The sequence below is a fragment of the Pelophylax lessonae genome (genome assembly GCF_965119305.1).
Source record: "Pelophylax lessonae genome assembly, chromosome: 4".
Classification (NCBI taxonomy): domain Eukaryota; kingdom Metazoa; phylum Chordata; class Amphibia; order Anura; family Ranidae; genus Pelophylax; species Pelophylax lessonae.
The window spans coordinates 200719902-200743204 of record NC_138771.1 but is presented as its reverse complement, the minus strand read 5'-3'; the positions used below and the strand labels follow the sequence as shown (position 1 = coordinate 200743204).

General features: G+C 44.3%; 1 protein-coding gene across 6 annotated transcripts in view; it reads right to left on the bottom strand.

Moving 5' to 3' along the window:
- KIF21A (kinesin family member 21A) overlaps nt 1-23303 on the bottom strand; it is a 303313-nt gene that overhangs the window by 6580 nt on the left and 273430 nt on the right. For all 6 annotated transcript variants that reach the window (XM_082254436.1, XM_082254439.1, XM_082254440.1 and 3 more), the window contains 6 exons: nt 19015-19151; nt 14494-14674; nt 13692-13856; nt 10837-10954; nt 9602-9772; nt 9304-9503 (listed from right to left, as the gene is read on the bottom strand). In XM_082254436.1, coding sequence (XP_082110562.1) covers nt 9304-9503; nt 9602-9772; nt 10837-10954; nt 13692-13856; nt 14494-14674; nt 19015-19151 — 972 coding nt within the window. The remainder of the gene's footprint in view (nt 1-9303; nt 9504-9601; nt 9773-10836; nt 10955-13691; nt 13857-14493; nt 14675-19014; nt 19152-23303) is intronic.

The window sequence follows — 23303 nt, the reverse complement described above, 5'->3', positions numbered from 1 at the left end:
TCCAATCAAGGAAAACAAGGTGCGAGACATAGCTTCTATCTTGCGATCCACTGGATCTTTAAAAGACGGAGCGTCTTCTAAAGGAATAACCGTGGCTTTATTCAATCTAGCAATTGGTGAATCCACCACAGGTGGTTCTGTCCATTTCTTAATGAGGGTTTCCTCAACGGATAACGCCAGTTAATGCGTTTAGAAATAGCAGAGGTGCGTTTTGGCAGACTCCATTTCTCTTTGATTGGATTGCCAAAAACATTTGGGCAATGGAAAAACCTTCGCCATTTTCATGCGTTTTTTAGTCCCAAAAGGGATTACAGTTTCAGCTATTTCCGACGGAATACCCTGTAATCTTAAGGTTTCTTGAATAGATACAATGAGTGCGTTTACCAACGCTTCCTCTCGGGCTATGGCTGATGCCGAAACATCCTCCTCACTGTCTGAAAAGACAGTACCCGAGACACCAATCCCAGATGAAGTACCTGTAACTGCAGAAATAGGCTCAGAGTCTGAATCCGAAGTTTCAGATAATAAGGGGTTAGGCGGGGGTCGCTTTCTTGCGCCCTGTCAATGACAAGCCACTTCCACCCGGGACACAAAAGTTTCCATAATAGCTGACAATGATTCAACCATCAGTGGGGTGCTGGAGGATCCTGCAGACACCTCGAGGGGATCCGGTGGAGATACATGAGTGGCAGGGTCCATGTTAATTCAGGACACCTCTGCCAGAAAAAACAAAAAACTTTCTTTTTTTTTTTTTTTTTTTTTTAAATAAAAAATACCTCTTTTTTTTTTTTTTTTTTTTTATGTGTCTCCCCCTAGCGCAATAGCGCCCCTCAGAGTACCTGCTTCTCGATCCCCACAGAGAGAGAGAGGGACCCCCCAAGGCTCACCACCCGATGCAGAGAAGTTTCCAACCAACTGCAGTCAGCGTCTGTCTTTTACAGACTGGAAAGAGCTGTGTTCGTTTTCCCGGGTAGAAGGACGTGGCTCCGCCCCCTGTGTACGCCTTCCGGCGTTCCCAGCTCTCCACGAGGTAGCTGGGCTCATCAAACATGGCCGCCCCCATACAGGAGACAATAGACTCCAAAAACATGGCGGCCGGCGTGACCTGAGGACATACATGCACCTGGTCTACGGCAAAATGGCGGCGGACCGCCTAAATCGTTTTTCCCAGCAAATCCACCTGCATCTCTGCTAAGTGGCGGTTTACCGATCTGCAGGAGGTACACTACAATTAAGGTAGGATTATACCTCCTATGTCTGCTGTAATATTACAGTCTGCTGGGTAGAGTGTTAGCTCTCAAACCAAGTCCACTTCCCACCAAACACATACTGTATTTACAAGGGGGACTTTTAGTGTCAGATATATACTGACCATGTATGGAGGGGCCCATAATTCATACTGCCTCATAACGAGGAAAAAAGGGAACGTTTACTCACCATACCGAACCGACAGGCACCCTCTCTTCACAATACCCTCTCCACCGGGGTGGGGGGTTGTGGACCACTCCGGACGCCTCGACTCTGTGGTTCCTGGCGTCCAAGCGAGACTTTTAACTCGCAAGGTCAGTCCCTCCAATGGGACTCCGTCGCGGCCGACCCAGCGCGGAGCTCTGGTCTGCACGCGCTCGTAGGCAGAAACCGGGGTGACCACTGGATCTCAACATCCAGCCCGTCGCCCGGCCCTGCATACTTACTTGAATGTGTCGCGGCCGACCAAGCGCAATGCAATGGTCTGCGCGCGCTCGTAGGCCGGCTGGGGTGACCACTAGTGTCGCCCAGTCCAGCGTTTTTGCTTGAAGATCTCACAGGAAAAAAACACTGGAGAAAACTACCTAAAAAATATTTTTTCTAAAGAAAAAATCTTGCCAGGACCAAAAAGATCCCAGCAAAGAACTTAGGTCCTTACTCCTGACTAGACAGAAAAAAACTGATTCTCTGTAGCAGACAGGAAGAGGATATACCCTCTGGGACTGCCCCTAGGGTGGAGCCAGAACGTTTTTTCTTTCTGCCTAGTCCTACTCCTGTAGAGGGCAGCATAACCCAGTTCTTGTGAATCAAGAAGACTACGTCTGTCAATGAGCGACAGAGAAATATAGTTACATATGTATCTTTATGTTCATTCTTCTTCAGATCAAAGGGATTCAGAGCCCATTCACACTAGCGTGACTTGTGTGCCCTCAAGTCGCCCCAAGTCGCTTGACATAACAAAAGCAATGTTAATCAATCAGTGTCTTAATTGGCACTACTGAAGTCGCTCCAACTTCAGAAGGGTCCTGTACTACTTTGAGGCGACCTGTGATCCGACTTGTCCCATATACTTCAATGGGAGTCGCCTCCTTATCTTAATTGAAGCGACTTGTGATCCGACTTTCCATAAAAATGGTCCTGAACAAGAAAAAAAATGGATTTTTGTAAAATCTTACCGTAAAATCCTTTTCTCTTAGCTCATCGACAGACGTAGTCCTCGGTGATACACCACCTTCGGGTTATGTTACCTCCGCAGGAGCAGGACTAGACAGGAAATTAAAAAGCTCTGGCCACACCCTAGGGGCAGTCCCAGAGGGTATATCCTCTCTCTCTCTGCCTCAGCAAATCAGTTATGTGAAAAAGCAGTGCTTAGAGAATTTAACCCAACCCAACTCCAAAACAGAGGGGCGGGGACTACGTCTGTCGATGAGCTAAGAGAAAAGGATTTTACGGTAAGATTTTACAAAAATCCATTTTTCTCTAGCGCTCATCGACAGACGTAGTCCTCGGTGATACACCACCTTCGGGACGTCCCAGAGCAGTATCACAACTGAGGGGTGGGAAAATGGAAATCAAATCCCAATCTAGAAGGCCCAACCGGTGCCAACTAGAAATTTACAATGCTCATCCTTAATGATGAGACTCAACAAAAAAATTTTCAAACAGAAAAAAACCCTCGAGGTAGACCACCGGTCTCCTCAAATTGCGGCCTGCAAAACCTTGCGGCCAAATGAGGCATCCGCCGATGCCGTCACATCAATTTTATAGAATTTTGTAAAGGTATGTACCGACGACCAGGTGGCCGCCTTACATACATGGACCACTGACGCCTGATGGCGAAAGGCCCAGGAAGTAATGAGCGCTCGAGTGAAGTGCGCCCTAACAGGGAACGGAGGACTCTGACCCTTAATAGAATAAGCCTGTACCACCGTTTGTCTAATCCATTTGGCAATGGTCGCGGCAGATGCAGGCAAACCCTTTCTGGGGCCATCCGTGATCACAAAAAGTGAATCCGTCTTTCGGAAAGATTCCGTAGCTTTCAGGTATACCCTGATTGCCCGAACCACATCTAAGGAATGCAACGCATGTTCCCGATGATGCTTGGGCTGAGGACACAAGGAAGGTAGTACAATCTCCTCATTCAGATGAAATCTGAAACCACCTTAGGAAGAAAAGATGGCTTAGGATGAAGTACTACCTTATCCCTATGAATCACTAGGTATGGGGACTGGCATGATAATGCAGCCAGTTCTGACACCCTGCGAGCAGAAGTAATAGCCACCAAGAAGGCCACCCTTCTGGGATAAAGTAAGCAAGGGAATCTCCCTGATGTTTTCAAAGGGAGGTTTCTGTAGAACCGACAAAACCAAATTAAGATCCCAGGGCGGTAAGGGCGCGCGGACTGGAGGAGCCAGGTGCCGCACCCCCTGGATGAAATTCCGCACCAAGGATTTGGTAGCTAAAGGCTTCTGAAAGAAGATTGCTAATGCTGAAACTTGACCCTTGATGGTGCTCAAGGCTAGCTTCTGCTCAACCCCTTGTTGCAAAAAGGCCAATATTCGAGACACCGAATAGGTACGTGGAGGAAATCCTAAAGATTCGCACCACGCAATATAAGTCTTCCATGTGTGATAATAGACTTTGCTGGAAGTCGCTTTCCTTGCTTTAATAAGGGTAGGAATGACTGAAGTAGACAACCCTCTGTCCTTCAGTACTTGGGTCTCAATGGCCAGGCCATTAAAACCAGCGACTGTAAAGCACGAAGGTAACTTGGTCCTTGAGACCACAGACACTCCCTGAGACGAAGTTCCCACGGAACGTCTGCGACTAGCATGTCCAAGTCGGCCAGGCCGGCTTGACGAGGCCAGCCTAGAATTTCTAGGACCACTGGCGCTGATTGGATCTGAACCAGGCGTCCCTAGAGCTATCTGGCCCCGACCATCCGAAAAAGTCTGGTCGTTTTCTGTTCCCACACATTTATCAGATACCTGATAGTTATCAGGAAAGGTGATCTTTTCTGGTTGAACCTCAGGGACCGAAGTCACCCGACTAGAGGCTACTTGGCCTATCTGGTCAACCAGATCCGATTCCTGTGAGGTATCGGGACTAATCTTAGGAAAGGGTAAAGGAAAAGATCTATTCAGGGAACGGTAACTACCGCTTCCTGTAGTACTTAAATGTTGGAAGGGAAGAATCGCACCGGTAGTAGTGGTTGATGCTCGATCTGATGTCCTGAATACCGGTGAAAACGTCCCCCCACCCTGGAACCGGGTGGGGGCGCACCTTCAGGCTGTGTACTCCTTAGCTTCGGGTTTGGCTGGGTTGGTCCTCTGCTTGTCCGACCAGCCCTTCTTGAATCCTCCTGGAGGAGTCTTGCCTTTCCCGCTAGTACCAGCCGGGCGCCCTTTATGGGCGGTAAAGAAAGGTCCTCGCTTGTTGCGAGGTCCTTTAGCTTTTGCAGCCTGTGGCAAGAAAGTGCTCTTGCCCCCAGTGGCATCCTTAATGATTTCATCTAGGTTGGCCCCAAATAGACGATTCCCCTGAAAGGGGAGATTGGTCAAGGTCTTTTTGGAACCTAGGTCAGCTGACCAGCATTTTAACCACAGCACACGTCTGAGGATCACTGCTAACTTAGATGCATGCCCTAATAAGGGAGTTGTGTCCAAGGCTGCGTCACAGATAAACCGTAGCCCTTGTATGATCTGTTCCATCAAATCAGATGTCTCCTGGGGAATATCTTTTCCCCTAAGATCTTGGCGTACCATTTTCGCCCATTCCGTAAGTGTCTGGGAAACTAGACCAATAACAATTACTGGTCTAAAAGCTGACCCTCTCAGAGAGAAGATAGTGCGGGACTCTGCTTCTATCTTTCGATCCACCGGATCCTTAAAGGACGAAGTGTCCTCCACTGGAATAACCGTGGCTTTATTCAGCCTGGAAATAGGCGGATCCACGACTGGTGGTACCGTCCATTTCTTAATGATGGATTCCTCAAACGGATAGCGTCTAGCAATACGCTTGGAAATAGTAAAGGTACGTTTAGAATGCTCCCATTCTCCTTTAATCTGATTACCAAAACATTTAGGTACAGGAAAAGCCTTCGCCATCTTGATGGGCTTATTAGTACCGAAAGGCCTCTCTGTTTCAGTTGCCTCTGCCGGTAAAGCCTCAAGTTTTAAGGTTTCTTGCACTGCCACAACAAGTGCGTCCACCAATGCTTCTTCCTGAATTATAGCAGGAGAAGAAACGTCCTCCTCACTGTCTGAGGGGGCTTTACCTGGGATAACAGCCCTTGCAGAGGAACCTGCAACTGCCGTGACCACCTCTGAATCTGAGTCAGAGGTGTCAGATGGTATAGGGGTAGGCGGGGGTCGCTTCCTTGACCCCCGTCCCTGACAGGCCGCCTCCACCCGAGCCACCATAGACTCCAAAATTGCTGTAAATGACTCTATACTCTGTGCACCGGCGGGTCCCGAGGCCCCCTCGAGGGAAACAGGTGGGGGAATATGTGTGGCAGGGTCCATGATAACTCCAGTTACTTCCTGGATAATATAATTCAAAAGAAAAAACTTTTTTTTTTTTTTTTTTTCTTTTCTGACCCCCAGCGCCACAAAAGCCCCTTAGTGTTACCTGCTAGGGATCCCTATCGATCGAGAGAGAGAGAGATAGACCCCCAGGCTCACCACTTGATGCTCAGAGTTAAACTGCAACAGCTTACAGCGCTGTCTTGACAAACAGGAAGTCTTTTGGCTGGCTGCCCAGGAAGAAGGGAGGCGGCTCCGCCCCTCTGCACGCCTTCCGGCGCCTCCCCCAAGCTCCACGAGGTGTAGGATCACCTCAAACATGGCCGCCCCCATGCTGGAGACACGAGGCTACGCCAAAATGGCGGCTCGTGCGATCCAGCAAAAAAAATGGCGGCGGCCTGTGCTGACTAGCGGGGCACACAACACTCTCTCTGCATGGGGATATGGCGTGGTTGGCGGTACCGGCCCTGGCGGACCGCATGGCCGTTGGGGAGGCCTGCTAATAGCTGGAGATCTGATTTGGAAGGCAGTCTACATGTCCGTGGCTTCTGACTGGTAGGTAGCTTATACTTAACCCATAAGATTCCCAGAATGCCACAGATTACATCTATAAAACATGTATACAATAGATTGTTAGCTCCCAAACCAAGCCTCCTGGCTTTTTGCACACATAAAATCACACTCAAAGTAGGAGGATTTGTGACATGTTATAGGATAGAAAGGGACTCTATCTTACCATACAGAGAGGGGCCCGCGTTCACCACAAAACCCGTCAGGGAAAAAGGGGGAACATACTACTCACCATACCGGAACCAGGCGGGCACCAACTCCTGACAGTACCCCTCTCCACCGGGGTGGGAGGGCTGTCGACCGATACGGACGCCGTGACTCATGGTCTTTGGCGTTTCAGCGAGACGTTTAACTCGCGGGTTCAGTCCTTTTAATGGGACTTTGTCGCGGCCGACCCAGCGCGGAGCTATGGCCTGCACGCGCTCGTAGGCTGAACTGGGGTGACCACCGGATCTCAACATCCAGCCCGTCGCCCAGTTCAGCTTTCTTGCTTGAAGATCTCACAGGAACACTGGAGAAAAAAAGCTGTCTAAAAATCCTTTTAGAAAAAAATTCTTGCCAGGACCGAAGATCCCAGCAAGGTATCTAGGTCCTTACTCCTAACTAGACAGAAAATAACTGATTTGCTGAGGCAGAGAGAGAGAGGATATACCCTCTGGGACTGCCCCTAGGGTGTGGCCAGAGCTTTTTAATTTCCTGTCTAGTCCTGCTCCTGCGGAGGTAACATAACCCGAAGGTGGTGTATCACCGAGGACTACGTCTGTCGATGAGCGCTAGAGAAAAGAGCATTTTTCTTATAATTTTTAGTAGCACATGAATATGGCTTCTCTACACCTGGCCGTTTTTCTTGCAGGCATTTATCGGGCATTTTTAGAGGCAGGCATGATTGGATTTAGTGTCTGGGGGGTCTAAAAAGTGTACCTGTGAAGTTTCAGCTCTGTAGCAAAAAAAAAAAAAAAAAATGCAAGGTGTAGAGAAGCCGCCACACTGCTGTATTAATAATTATAAGAAAAATTATATATTTTTTGGGTTCTGGACATGCTACAGAGCTGTAACTTCACAGGTACACTTTTTAGACCCCCCAGACACTAAATCCCAAAAAAAGTCATGCCTGCCTCCAAAAATGCCCAATAAATGCCTGCAAGAAAAAATGCAAGGTGTAGAGAAGCCGCCACACTGCTGTATTAATAATTATAAGAAAATTATATTTTTTTTTGGGTTCTGGACATGCTACAGAGCTGAAACTTCACAGGTACACTTTTTAGACCCCCCCCCCCCAGACACTAAATCCAAAAAAAGTCATGCCTGCCTCCAAAAATGCCCGATAAATGCCTGCAAGAAAAACGGCCAGGTGGAGAGAAGCCATATTCATGTGCTCAAAAATTATAAGAAAAATGCTCTTTTTTTTCTGGTTCTGGACATGCTACAGAGATGAAACTTCACAGGTACACTTTTTAGACCCCCCAGACACTAAAGACATGCCTGCCTCCAAAGACGCCCAAAAAATGCCCGATAAATGCCAGCAAAAAAAAAAAAAAACAGGAAAGGGAAATTAGGTCACAACACATCATATTCTGATTGGCCAAATACAAAGTTGTACAAAGTCGTCTATCATATGTCGCGTAAAAAATTCACAAGTCGCGCTGAAGTCGTGCTAGAAGTCGCCCCTTATGAGGCGACTTAGAGGTCGCGGCAGTGTGAACCGAGCCTTACTCAGGTCTGCAGATGTTATTAGGTAAAGCAACCTGAGAACTTAAATAAAATGTTCCTCTGTTTAACCCCCTCTTAACCCTCAGTGTATTTCAATCAGCTATTACTTCGTCTCCTCTTCTCTTTAACTATTACTTTCCTGCTGAATTTGTTTCTATTTTATCAACTATTAATATTTAAACTTCTTTTGTTCAAACATGTTTTTCTTTGAAATGCTTTGTATCAGAATTATCATTTTAAACAGGACAAGATACAGAATAAAATTGCATATTTCATGTGCAGCTAAACTATTTTTAAAATATAAAAAATTATTGTTGCAAAGCAATCTAATGAAAAAAAGCCTTGTTTGTCCTCACAAAAACAACATACTGTATGTATAACAATACTTTCTTTAGTAACTACAAAGTTATTGCTGATTAAACAGGTCTACAGCAGAAATGTAAAAATTGCTCTTGGCCCACAGGGGGTGAACAGGCGAGGAAGGCGAAGTGGGTAACCACTTACCTACTCGGCACGTTTACCCCCCTTCCTGCCCAGGCCAATTTTCAGCTTTCAGCGCTGTTACACTTTGAATGACAATTGCACGGTCATGCTACACTGTTCCCACATGAAATTTGTATTTGTATTTTTTTCACACAAAAATAACTTTCTTTTGGTGGTATTTGATCACCACTGGGTGTTTTATTTTTTGCTAAACGAAAAAAGACCGAATATTTTGAAAAAGAGAAAAATACGTTTTTCATAGTTTCTAAAAACATTTTGCAAACAGGTAATTTTTCTCCATTACTAATGTGAGCTTAGGGGGCTGCACTGATGAGCAGCACTTGTGGGCACTGTTGGGATTGCACTGATATTCAGTGCCCTAATTAACAGTGTAGATGACCCTTTCTCACAATCCGGTATTTGTTTCTCTTCTCCTCACGCTCTCAGCGTGAGGAAAGGAATGCCGATAACCGGCTTGTGTTTACATCATGATTAGCTGTCATTGGACACAGCTGATCGCGTATTAAAGGCCGCTGTGATTGGCTCTTTACCAGCGATCGCAGAGCGCGTTGCCCTAGAGGCGCATGGGCAGCGCAATCACGGGAGGACAACTACCGACAACCTAAGCCTGCGCTGTAGCAGTCTTAGCGTGGAGGGGAGTGGTTAAACAGAATTCGCTAATAAAAGGTACTAAAAACATATGCAATATATTGAAACATTTAGATCCTGAAAAAGATCGGCAATGGAAGAATGATATGAAAATCCTTACTCTGCAGCAGTAAAAATGTGTGTTGAGTTGGTGCAGATTGCATTTATGGGACTATCATGACCCTTGACCTCTCCAATAGGCACGAAACTATCTATATTCCAAAGCTTCAGGATGCCTCCCCGACAGCCACTGAGAACAACAGGGCAACTGGGCACGATTCCAAGAGCACACACCCAATCTTTGTGGGCATTTGGAACTTGCTGGAGGGAAGGAAAAGAAAAAAAAAATAAAGCTCAACTTACACCAATAAAAATCGTAACATTAAAAAAGTTCAAATGTTTAAAACTTGCAAACCTACATAAAGAAGGTCTTTCCGGGAAAGATCCCATTTTTTTAATCCATTGTCCCTGGACCCACTGAAAAGGTTGTCTCCGCTGATGACCACTGCTTCAATGCCATCGTAATGAGGTGGTTCAAAACAATGTGTAGGGCTTATGGCACCTAGAGCACCTTCACTAATATCAAACATCTGTGTAAAATAAAATAGAAGTAGTAATAAAATAAACATACAGTAGAGAAGAACATACAAACCTGAATGAATACAAATAAAGCCATAAATAGGGTTTCCTAAGATAGCAAATATCTGCAAATACCAGCTGTTCCACTGGCCGATCTGTCAGACCTGTTTTGCTGTGCATTAATATACACACCCACAAAATTCCTGCTCTACCAGAAAAGATACCTTGTCAGTTGACTAGTAACTAAAAACAAGTAATAGAGAAAGCTAAAATCTGTAGAATGAATTTCTTTTTTTAACCTACAACTAGCATTTTCACTTTGACTTGTGTCAAAATCAGACTTTGCACAGCAATACTCAGACTGGAAGAGGGAATGGCACTATAAACCAATCAGGACTCTATTTGCTTTGCATCAGCTGTTGATCACAGTAGTGGAGAATAGAGATGCCTCATCTTTTACTGCTAAATAGGCAGCCTAGAAGAGACAGCTAAGAAAGCAGAACTTCCCCTTCTATTATATATGGTTACTAATCGTATGAGTATCCATCATAATCATGAATGGAGGGATAGTGTTGAACTGTCCACTAGAGGTTGGAGGGTGTTTTCAGTTATAAAATGCAGGACATATAGTATATGTGGGGAATATGATGGAGACTGTGGCCTGAAGTTCTAATTTAATTCATGGGTCTTTTTACCGAACGGTAGCCATACGCTGCTTGAATTTCTGCTGATTTGACCAAAAGCCACTAGTGTATGGGCATGCTGGCACCACACCTTTGTACAAAAGTTGATTTTCGAACTGTACAATTGATTGCCATACAGCGCTTGCATCCAAGCAGATGCAGGGCAGTTTGGTATTCAAATAGCTGGCGCAGACAGCTTTCAGAGTACAATAGCCTGTCAGGGGGAGGATTTGTCTGTCTAGTTTAACTGAATATTTGTGCTATAACAAACTTTTCAGCTGTCTAAATCAGCTTCCTAAATATAAAGAAGCTGGTGACCAAATCAAATATTTCAGATCTATATCATATGTCGTGCACAAATATGTCATGGCACACAAAGTTCTAGCAGTTACCTTAATATAATGATCCTTCGAGCCTGTGATAATTAAGTCTTGCCCACTGGCAACCTGATCTACAGTTAAACACATGACCGGCCCAAGATGTCCAGTTAACTTTCCCGTAGACTGAAACCTTAGAAAGTGAGAAAGAGCATTTTAAAAAGGAACAATACAACCAGATTCTAGAAAAAAATAAATAAAAAACGAATTTAGAGGTTCAGCCACTAGCTTGGTTTTGAACTTTTTAGTGCCTGGGATTATAGGGCATGCTCAAAGATTTTACCACATTCACTTTTAAATAAATTCAAATGTATTTTGTTTAATTCAGTTTTGCATGACCTTGCAGCTCCTGTTGGAACCTTCTGACCATGCGAGTACCAACAGTTTCCTTACGAGCCAGTTGTTCCTTTTTGTAAACTTGTTACCTCTTTACTTAGGCTCCGTTCACATGTAGGCGTTTTGGGGCGTTTTTGGGGAGTTTTTCTGCTCTAGGATCAGCTCTCAAAACGCCCAACAAGACAAATCCTATTCATTTCAATGGCCCCTGTTCACATCTGAGCGTTTTGACGCTGTAAGCAAAACGCCCAACGCTCAAAAAAGTACATGATCTTCTTTTTGGGCAGATAACAGGCGTTTTCCATTGGTTTCTATTCAATCTAAAAACGCCTGCACAAAAAACGCCTGTAAATCGCAGTAAAAATCGCGGTAAAAAACGCGCGAAAACGCTACGCTTAGGTGTGAATGTAGCCTTACTGTGGTAAATATGTAAGTGGTAAATATTTTCTGCTTATGGTAGAGGTGTTTTGAACATCTGGATGTTAATGAAAATATGAAAAGCATTACGGTAGATATTTGTTAGCGATCTCTAGATAGCTCTGTTTATATCTAGACCTACAATGAAAATGTCAAAATACAAAGCTGCCTTCATTTAAAGACTATACTGTACAGGTGTACTGTATGGTATTAAATGCATACAATAAGCACTGTTTTTCTTCCCGTGATTTAGTTGTATACCTAGATCTTGTTGGAGTATGCCATGTCACCAATAGCCCATAAACTGCTGTTTTACCAGTAAACTGGTGTTCTAGGAACAGAAAAAATCCCAGCCACTGTGGTGTCTGTTGATCCTCAAGGTCCTGAGATATGTGTGAGCCTCTACACAAATACATTTTTTTTAATATATATATAACCTGATCTGATCCAGTTAATTATCTCTATTCAGCTTATATACGCGAATGAAGGGCAATAACAATGTCCTCTTAATTTGTTAGGTATTTCTTTGAGGTCACTTTGACTAAGAAATATTAACTGAACTCCACCAACTTTGTGGTACTCCCCTCTCTCAAATCTACTGCTGATGCTCCAAGGATCTGTCTGGGCCCATCAGTTTCTTTAGATTGGCCACTTTGGTAAAATTATGATCATTGTGACGGACTGCTGGGCACCACTCCTGGGTGCTTCCGCCAAGATACAGCTTCCTACGCTCTGGAACCGGGTATTATAGCTGAGCATTGCACCCAAGAACCAGACTACACTTGTTTGGGCCCAAACTCAAACTGACTTTATTGTAAACGCACACAGAATATATACCACACAAAATCAGGTAAGCTTATTCTAAACAATGCAAACTGTAAACAGTAATATCATCAAGCACATTTAAGGAACAGCTAACAGTGATCTCATTAACAGTAAGCTAACAACTAGTCACCTAGACAAGTCTAGGTGACTCAGGTCAGTGCCCACACAGACGGTTCAGCACCAGTTCCCCAGAAAGAAGACCCAGGCCTATCCAAATCTCATTTCCAACTTTCACTTGTTTGATCTGTCCACTAGACAAGTTATCACAAGTCAAAGCGCAATGTTCCAAGAGGCTGAAAAAGTGGAATTCATTTATCTTCATAGATTTCTTGAGGGAAATTTTAATACATTTTTCTGTCACAAGTGGAAGAGCTTCTCCAACCCAGTCTGCAGAAGGGCCACTATATTTCATCTGACCATTAACCCATTAAGAGTAATATTATACCTTTCCGTCCACTCCAGAAGGGAAGCTTTATTGTCTTTATTCAGAGAATGAATCCAAGCCCCACTCTCAGCATTTATCACTAGAGAATGATCTGCTCTATGCATGGGATCATAGGCCGAACTGAGCTCTTTTCCATGCCCTGACCAGGAGAAGCAGATAAAATCCCCGGTCTCCTCCATGGGCCATATTTAGTAGGTAGAAGGCTAGCTCCTAGTGCCCTCAAAAAGCCCCTAATCCGGTTGTGTTTGTCACAATCATCTATTTGTATTCGGGGTCCCACGCTCCATCAAAATATCTCCATTGAAAACTCTTTCACTGGCCAACCCATTTTGTTTTATTCTGTCTATATAATCTAGCACAGGTTCATAATTGTGTGCTATGCTTCCTCATACTGTTACCAGTTCTGATCAAGATCAAGAGGTGGATTTTAGTCTGACTCTTGCTGGGTAGAAACCTCTAAAAACACAGAACAGTAGATTAAAAGTTTGAGTAAACTTTTAGCTATAACCAGTAGAGAGAATGATCACTTTCTAACCAGTATAGAATGATCATATTCTTTATCCATGATGAAGTGGTTAGTGGCAAAAATGTTAATAGGCAGCCTCTCTAAATAACATTATTTCAGCATTTAAAATTACATTCCTAATTTTCAGGACCCTGTCCAATATGCAGATATTATTTCTGGATACCTATAATTGTATATTATGCATTTTTTTAAACAGTACATTTAAATGTTCATGATCAGTATAGATGGCTTTTTTTTACATTATAGTCTATCCTTTTTTGTCCTAATACCATTGTTTCAGAATTAAAAAGCATAAATTCTGACATTTTAAAGATGAATTACCTTTTCAGGTCCCACATCCTCACTGCATTTCCAGCTGCTGCATACAGAAAGGTACCCGTTGGATTAAGTGCAATCTGGTTAATCTGATTTTCACCAGGAGGGATGGTCACTGTCCTGCTTTGACTTCCAGCACAGGAATCCCACGCCATGACTTGACCTGAAGACCTTATATAAAATAACATACGATCTGTTACATAAATTTCCCACTGTTAAAATGACCAATACACTTCAGTCTGAAATGAGCATGACTTTGTTGTACTTCACTACAAAGTTAAAATTAAAAAACGGCGCTGCATGTATGGTTTACGTCTATTCACCTTCAGCAATGTCCTTTTGTTCTTTCCACCAATGACAGGTAGATGACAGTAGTATGACACTTTCAACACAAAACCTCTTTAAATTATAGAAGATGAGGTTTATCAGGGACATACTACATAATAATGCCTAAATGTATATAGAACCAATACTAACCATAGCAACAAAATGTATTGAATTAAAATTTGACTACGTAACATACTGGAGTAGAGACTTTCATATACTTCTGTGAAGTATACCATTTAATTTAAAGAATTCTTATTAAGGTGATGTATCCCACTAGAATTCCCCCGCCACAAATACTCAAAAATACTCTTATACATTGCAGCAACTTCCTTAATTAACTCATCAGTCTGAGCCTAGCCTGCATTCACAGATCAGATTAATGTACACTGGATATGGACCACTGAAAGGTAAAAATAATAAAAAAAAAAATATATATTACTATAAACAAAACAAGCCTGATCTCCTTCTGAACAATACTTACGTGAGCGTCTTTATGCATTTTGCAGAATCTCGGATGTCCCACACCTTAATGTAAGATGTCGAAACTGTGAACACCAGGCTTGAGTAGTTACAGTATTTCACTGAAACCACATTATTCGGATGCCCTCCAAGTGACATAATTTCCTGTCCGGTGACAAGATTCCATACTTTACAAGTACGGTCTATGGAGGAAATAAAGAACACATTTGGTTGTAAACCTTGCATCATCGTAGACAAACGCTTCCATTCATAGTTTTTACTGATCAGAAGAGTGTGGTTTATTGGTTGTTTTGGCTTTTTTTTTACTTTAGCATTCATTTTTACTATACACCAACACCATGCATTTTCAACAATTATTTCAGGAGCCAAAATACAGCATAACAGTCAACAAATCCAAAAACATAGTCAATGAAGTCCAACTTACATGAACAAATAATTAAAAAAGGAAGAAAAAAGTCTGACACTTTAAAAGAGTTTCTGCATCATTAAATAAGACTCAAAATCTATTGGGGAAAAAAAAAGTCTCAGCTTCAGAACACGTTAGTGCCTTGTAAAAATCACACTTCATTGCTTTATTTAAACATATACTCCTTTAAATGATCCATCACTTTCAATTCTCAGCTTTTAAGTTACACATGTATGCGCATGTCATTTATAAAACACATTTTATAAACACATTATTGGGATTATTTTTCCCCAGGAAACAGCTCTGTTTTAAGAGTTTTTAATGTTTATATTCCATTTGGAGCTGGTGCTAGAAAAACTAAAATCAATGACTCAATGCCTTTTCTGAAGCTAAAATCATTACATACTCAACTAGCATTTATCTGATTTCAGGACTGAAAACATCTGTCTATAATATGCATAGTGAGTTGTTTGGCTTACTGCTGAAGCCTGTGCATCTGGAAGTGTCTCAAGAGAACTGCCAACTTTACAAAATGTTACAACTGAGGGAAGAGAATATCAATGCTGACATAACTAGTAAAAATAAATGTACAGTATTATGCGCACATTAAATTACATTTTTTTAAGTACTTCATGTTCTCACTATATTTTGAGTTTAGAGTATTGCTTTGGAAGTGTGAACACAAATGTGTTTAACCTCCCTGGCGGTATCCCTGAGCGTGACTCGGGGTGGATTTTTTAGGTTAGGATCGGTATCCCCGAGTCACGCTGGGGGTAGATGTGCAGAACGCGCAGCGCTGTTTCTTACCTTCTCCTGGCGATCCAGCGATGATCTCTCATTGCTGTGACCGCCAGCCGAGATCCCCGCCGCTCGTCCGTCGGTGTGATGACTTCCTAGTTCCGTTCCCTGCAGCAGCAATGCTGCATGGGAGCGGAACTGGGAGGGAAATTCAAACGTTGCACAAAACACAAACACATAACACATTTATATTATATATATATATATATATATATATATATATATATATATATATATATATATATATATATACATACATACATACACACACACACATACATACATACACACACATTATTATATATATATATATATATATATATATATATATATATATATATAGCGCATGAATTATAATCTAATTAATAATATAATTTTATTATATATATTATATAATAAAATTATATTCTTGATTAGATTATAATTCATGCGTTTGTGTTTCAAATTTATCACATCTGGGATGTCTACTAGACTCTTGTTTTGGTCAGGTTTAAGTCAGTAATTACTAAGAACTGTAGGCCTATAATACATAACGCCAAATTTCCATGAAAAAAATTGTACCGCTTTTGGTATATAATTCCTGACAATCATACCGCCAGGGAGGTTAAATGAAGACAAAGACCAGAGGTTCTGAGTAAGCCAAAGCTGTTCAGAAATCTGACCTTTCTACATTGCTAAAACTGGCGTCTTTGTTTCCCTCTATAGGAATAAGCAAGTTTCCATCACCTAAAGCCTATAAGAAAACATCAAATGAAACCAACTAGGAAAACAATTGTTTAAATTTACTTTCAGGAAAAATCAGGATAAGGCCCCTTTCACACAGGCAGACAGTTGAGATCCGCCTGTCCGTTTTTCAGGCAGATCTGAACGAATGCCCCATGCATCTCTATGGGGCATCGGATGTTAGAAATGTCCGCTGACATCCGATCCGTCAAATCTGGACGGATGGAAACCCTATTTTGCATCCATCCGGCGGATCGGATGAGAACGGACAGACGGTCCGTTCCCAATCCAATTCCCCCATAGAGAACAGCGGGGACCTGACAGCTCGGTCTCTTCACACAGCGTGGAGACAGAGCTGTCATCCGCCTGCTCAGCGGGGGATCGGCGGATCGATCCCCCGCTGAGAAAAACGGAGTCCGCCGACGGACTCCCCTGTGTGAAAGGGACCTAAGTGAGAAGGCTCCGGAAAACAGAAACCAAATATGATACTGTGTACTTTTTGTAGGTAATGCTGTGGAAAATTCATATAGTCTTAAAAGAGAAGTGTGGGTTACAAAAAAAAAAAAAAAAAAAAAAATCATACTCCCCTAGATAGATGCAGCATCAGTCCCCTGCCAACCCTAAGGCTGCATTCACACTTGAGCGTAGCGTTTTCGCGTGTTTTTTTACCGCAATTTTCAGGCATTTTTGGAGGCAGGCATTGACATCTATCAAAAACGCTGGTAATCAGCCCAAAAAGAAGCTCATGTACTTTTTTCAGCTACAGGCGTTTTGCTTCAGGCGTTAAAACGCTCAGATGTAAACAGGGGCCATTTAAATGAATGGGGTTTTACTTATTGGGCGTTTTGGAACGTTTTTTTTAGCGTTTTTGGAGCTGAAAAACGCTCAAAAACGCCCAGGTGTGAATGGAGCCTAAGACTGAAAACCGAGCAATCAAAGAACCCCGATTGTTCAGGTCTCGGTCTTCAGTGAGCCTGTGACAGGCAGTCTGGACCTCTATTCTGCCCATTCAGGGGTCACTGGAGCGCAAGGAGAAAAAACTCAGGAGATTTGGAGTAAGATTTGGGAATGTTGCAAATGTTCTGCTCACTGTTCTCCATGCTTGGAGACTCTGATTGAGGAAGTCCTGCTTCTATCAAGATGGCTACCTCAACAAAGACACAGGGAATGGTAAGTCAGTCATGGGGAAAGATCAACTAAAAGGGAGATGACAGGCAATAGGGGTGAAAGTTCATTTTCTGTATGCCTGTCTTATTTTGGGCACTGCTTCTGGATTTCAGTACCTATTTAATCAAATCTGAGAGAAGCAGCATTTTTTTTTCTCTTCGTTACCAGTGATTTCCCCTGTGGTAACCTTCCATAAACACACACCCTTAGACATCAGTACTGTTAATCTGGGTAGCATTATATCAGAGGTTCTTAACCTGGGGTCCATGGACGGGGTTCAAAGGGTCTATAAGCCCCCGTTCACACTAAGGCGACCTGTGAGGCGACCTGGTCGCCTCACAGGTCGCCGTAGGTCGCCTTCCATAGGGAAGCTGCGGACCCGTTCTAATAGGAGCGACACAAGTCGCTCCGACTTAGAAAAAGGGTCCGGAGCTTCTTTGGGGCGACCAGGAGGCGACCGCCATAGACTTCAATGTTATGAAGTCCGTGGCGGCCGCTCCGAGGTTGTGGCGTGCTGCTCGCACCGCGACCTCGGAGGTCGCGGTGCGAAGTAGCGTCGCGGTAGTGTGAATGGGGGCTGAGGGTCAGATAAATAACATTTACATTCACTATCCCCCTCCATAATAGGAGTGAGTTTTTTGTTAGAATTGTTTCCGTTATTCAAACTTTATGTACGTTACTTTTGAATTCCATAACACATACATATATTTAATGCATGCAAAGTTGTGTTCATGTGAATATTTCTGGGGAGGGGATCCATAGCTTCCATTCCATTCTTAAAGGGGTCCATGACACAAAAAATGTTAAGAACCACCGTGTTAGATGGACTAGCAGATTTAGATGAACTAACGAATTGAACCCAAACTCCAGATAACACTCTTTAAGCAGTTAAACAGTAAAAAAAAAATCTTTTTTGGGATGAAGATTTTACAAGAATGAATAGAAGCTGACCACTCTAAGCACCCCTGTCAGTAAATGGTTTGTATTAACCCTCTAACTGCTGTATTTGCTGGATAGTTTGGTCTGGCTGGATCACCAGGTGAAAATAAAGCCTGGTTTGGCTGGATTAGCAGGTAAAAAAAAAAAAAGCTAATGCAGCCATTACTTACATGAACTTGTAACCTGCAATGCTCCTGATTTAAAAATATGATCCCCAGTGTTTGGTAACACCCCTAACTGTTGCACATTTAAAAAGGGAAATAGGCAAGAATGGACAACTCAAAAGAATAAAAATCACAATTTCAAAAATCACCAAGATTATTGGAACAATCTGTAAACTATAACGTTACAGTATAGATTACATTGGTACATATAGGCCTTACAAGCAAAGTAAAATAGTTAAGACCAATAGCACGCAGCACAGATCAGAAAGACATACAATATTAGCTGTCAGCAAGTATTTACACAAGTGGAAATAATGTGACTGACCTTTAGATCCAGTGAAAAGAAGATCATCAGTAGCATCTACACAAAGCACAGCCTTGTTGTGGCCTTCAGCTATATGCATACACTGTACGAGAGATGTCTTGTTACTTTTGCTAGTAGGAAATGGGTTAATTATGCCCCTAGAGGTAGGAAAAAACACACATGTGTTAACATTGCTCATTACATGAAATCTCAGCTTCCAGACGTATTTATCTACACATGCAGCAGTCACTAATATCTGAAATTGCTATAAGTCATCTGACTTTGGAGCACAAAAGGAAAATGTCAGGCTTCTGTTTCCGTAACATTTATGGAGAGGGCTGTCCACTATGTAATCAATTAAGACTGACAAGCTGAAATTAAAAGGCTCCATAAAAGATGGCCTTGACTGAATTTCGTCAGCCTTCATTATACTCATGTTGCCCTCAGAAGAGTGTCCTGCATTCGTATTGCTCTTCAGAGGGCATTCGATAGGCAGTGAGCAGGCGTTATATCGCCTCCTCACCACCTATTTTAATCTCTTAAACCCCACAACAGTGCGTTGCAACTATGTGTACAGCACAGGGTTTCGGGCACCCCCATTAGGCAGGGATCATTCTTGTTGCACCGCGCCTGTGGCATATGTACACCACCCTTTGCTGCTTTTGAAGCTTAAGGCCTCATGCACACTGGACGTTTTTACAGCTGCTGTTAGCAGCGTCAGACGTTTTTTTTTGCAGCTGCAGAACGCCCATCCATGTTATTCTATGGCCTCATGCACACATAGAGCTTTCAGGAGCTCCAAGTGGCATAGGCGTTTTACAGCTCCAAAAAAAACCCAGGAACTGTGGGTTCAGGAGCTCCAGCGTCAAGCTGCAAAAAACGTCTGACGCTGCTAAAGGCTCCATAAGGCTCCATAACGTTGCTTAACGTGCGTTAAGCCACGTTATACGTTTTTTTTCTTCCATTCAAAATCAATGGTTCCCTATGGGAGCCTATTGATTTGAATGGAAGTCACACCGCAGGTCGGATCGGGGTGATCCGACTTGCGGTGCGACCTGCACTGTGAGAATCTTGAGGGGGAACTCCACGCCAAAATGGGGAAAAAAACGGCGTGGGGTTCCCCCCCAGGTTCCAAACCAGGCCCTTCGGATCTGGTATGGAATTTGAGGGTAGCCCCGCGCCGAAAAAACGGCGTGGGGTCCCCCCCAAAATCCATACCAGACCCTTATCCGAGCATGCAGTCCGGCATGCCAGGAAAGGGGAGGGGACGAGCGAGCGGCCCCACCCCCCCTGGATCATACCAGGCCACACGCCCTCAACATGGGGGGGGTGTGGGTGCTTTGGGGCAGGGGGGGCTCTGCACCCCGCACCTCAAAGCACCTTGCCCCCATGTTGATGAGGACAAGGGCCTCATCCCCACAACCCTGGCCGGTGGTTGTGGGGGTCTGCGGGCAGGGGGCTCATCGGAATCTGGAAGCCCCCTTTAACAAGGGGGCCCCCGATCCCGGACCCCCTCCCTATGTGAATGGGTATGGGGTACACTGTACCCCTACTCATTCACCCCATAAAATGCAGTGTATGGAAATAACGACAGGAGACGTTTTGGAAAATTTATTAAAAATCTTCATCCGGCTCTTGTCCTCTCCGGGGGTCTTCTCCTCACCGAGGGTCTTCTGCTCTTTTGCTGTCCACCCTTCTTGTCTTCTCCTCTCCGGGGTCTTCTGCTGTCTTCTGCTCTTTTGCTGTCCGCCCTTCTTGTCTTCTCTCCGGGGGTCTTCTGCTGTCTTCTCCTCTCCGGGGGTCTTCTGCTGTCCGCCCTTCTGCTGTCCAATCTTCTTGTCTTCTCCTCTCCGGTCTTCTGCTCTTTTGCTGTCGGCTGTCGGTTGTCCTTCTTCCTCCGGTCCTCCTCCTCCGACGTCTTCAGCGATAATGCCGGCCTCTGGTCTCTGCAGCTTATTATATAGCCATTAGGGGCGTGGTCGCCAGATGACGTCATCGGGAGACCACGCCCCCTTGTGTCACAGATGACGTCATCTGTGACACAAGGGGGCGTGGTCTCCCGATGACGTCATCTGGCGACCACGCCCCTAATGGCTATATAATAAGCTGCAGAGACCAGAGGCCGGCATTATCGCTGAAGACGTCGGAGGAGGAGGACCGGAGGAAGAAGGACAACCGACAGCCGACAGCAAAAGAGCAGAAGACCGGAGAGGAGAAGACAAGAAGATTGGACAGCAGAAGGGCGGACAGCAGAAGACCCCCGGAGAGGAGAAGACAGCAGAAGACCCCCGGAGAGAAGACAAGAAGGGCGGACAGCAAAAGAGCAGAAGACAGCAGAAGACCCCGGAGAGGAGAAGACAAGAAGGGTGGACAGCAAAAGAGCAGAAGACCCTCGGTGAGGAGAAGACCCCCGGAGAGGACAAGAGCCGGATGAAGATTTTTAATACATTTTCCAAAACGTCTCCTGTCGTTATTTCCATACACTGCATTTTATGGGGTGAATGAGTAGGGGTACAGTGTACCCCATACCCATTCACATAGGGAGGGGGTCCGGGATCGGGGGCCCCCTTGTTAAAGGGGGCTTCCAGATTCCGATGAGCCCCCTGCCCGCAGACCCCCACAACCACCGGCCAGGGTTGTGGGGATGAGGCCCTTGTCCTCATCAACATGGGGGCAAGGTGCTTTGAGGTGCGGGGTGCAGAGCCCCCCCTGCCCCAAAGCACCCACACCCCCCCCATGTTGAGGGCGTGTGGCCTGGTATGATCCAGGGGGGGTGGGGCCGCTCGCTCGTCCCCTCCCCTTTCCTGGCATGCCGGACTGCATGCTCGGATAAGGGTCTGGTATGGATTTTGGGGGGGACCCCACGCCGTTTTTTCGGCGCGGGGCTACCCTCAAATTCCATACCAGATCCGAAGGGCCTGGTTTGGAACCTGGGGGGGAACCCCACGCCGTTTTTTTCCCCATTTTGGCGTGGAGTTCCCCCTCAAGATTCTCACAGTGCAGGTCGCACCGCAAGTCGGATCACCCTGATCCGACCTGCGGTGTGACTTCCATTCAAATCAATAGGCTCCCATAGGGAACCATTGATTTTGAATGGAGGCAGAAAAAAACGCTGCTAACAGCTACTGTGGCCAAACGTGCAATAACGCTAGTAGAAAAAGCTACTGAAAGCACGTTTTTACAGCTGCTGTTTCCCGGCGTTATGTAAACAGCTTTGGAGCACGTTTTTATGACGCCCTGTGTGCATGGAGCCTAAAGGGGAGCGGTTCGGGAGTGCAGTAAAAACATGACTCAATTGCATGTTTGTACTGCCCCCCCCAACCAAAAGTGTTAACGAGGCCTAAGGCTGGCCATACATTATACAATTTTCTTTCACATCTTTTCTTTACATTTACAAAAAACATATAATATGAGGTAAACCTAAACAAACACTTTCAATTTGTATGCAATTAGGCCCTTGCACTACAAAGTTGAAGATAAATCTAAAGGAAATTGAATAAGAAAATTGTATAATGTATGGCCAACTTAAGTGTTCATATCTCCATGAGCTGTATATCTAATAACAATGTTATCAACTTCATAGGTAAATCACATTATAGTCCTGTACATAGGAGCTTCAGCTTTTATAAGAACAATTTGTACAGAAGGCTTTTACAACACTTTCAGCCAGCTTCAAGAAGCTTTGTGGAAGGTTTTAAATCACTATTTAGCTTCAGTATGGAGAGGTTAAATACAGATAATAAAGAGACTGCTGGCTGTCACTGGCATCACCAAGTAGGTCTATATACCTGTGGGGCAGGACAGACAAGCCCGATCTCGTGACTTTATCATAATGAGAGACTGAGAACAGTTTTGGTCACTGTGTTTAGAGTTCACACTGAAACCTTAACTCTCCATGGATGCATATGTGCACTGTGCGCACTGAAACCCTAACTCTCCATGGATGCATATGTGCACTGTGCGCACTGAAACCCTAACTCTCCATGGATGCATATGTGCACTGTGTGCACTGAAACTTTAACCCTCCGTGGATGCATATGTGTGCCATGCGCACTGAAACCTTAACTCTCCATGGATGCATATGTGCACTGTGCGCACTGAAACCTTAACTCTCCATGGATGCATATGTGCACTGTGCGCACTGAAACTTTAACTCTCCATGGATGCATATGTGCACTGTGCGCACTGAAACCCTAACTCTCCATGGATGCATATGTGCACTGTGCGCACTGAAACTTTAACCCTCCGTGGATGCATATGTGCACTCTGAAACCCTAACTCTCCATGGATGCATATGTGCATTGTGCGCA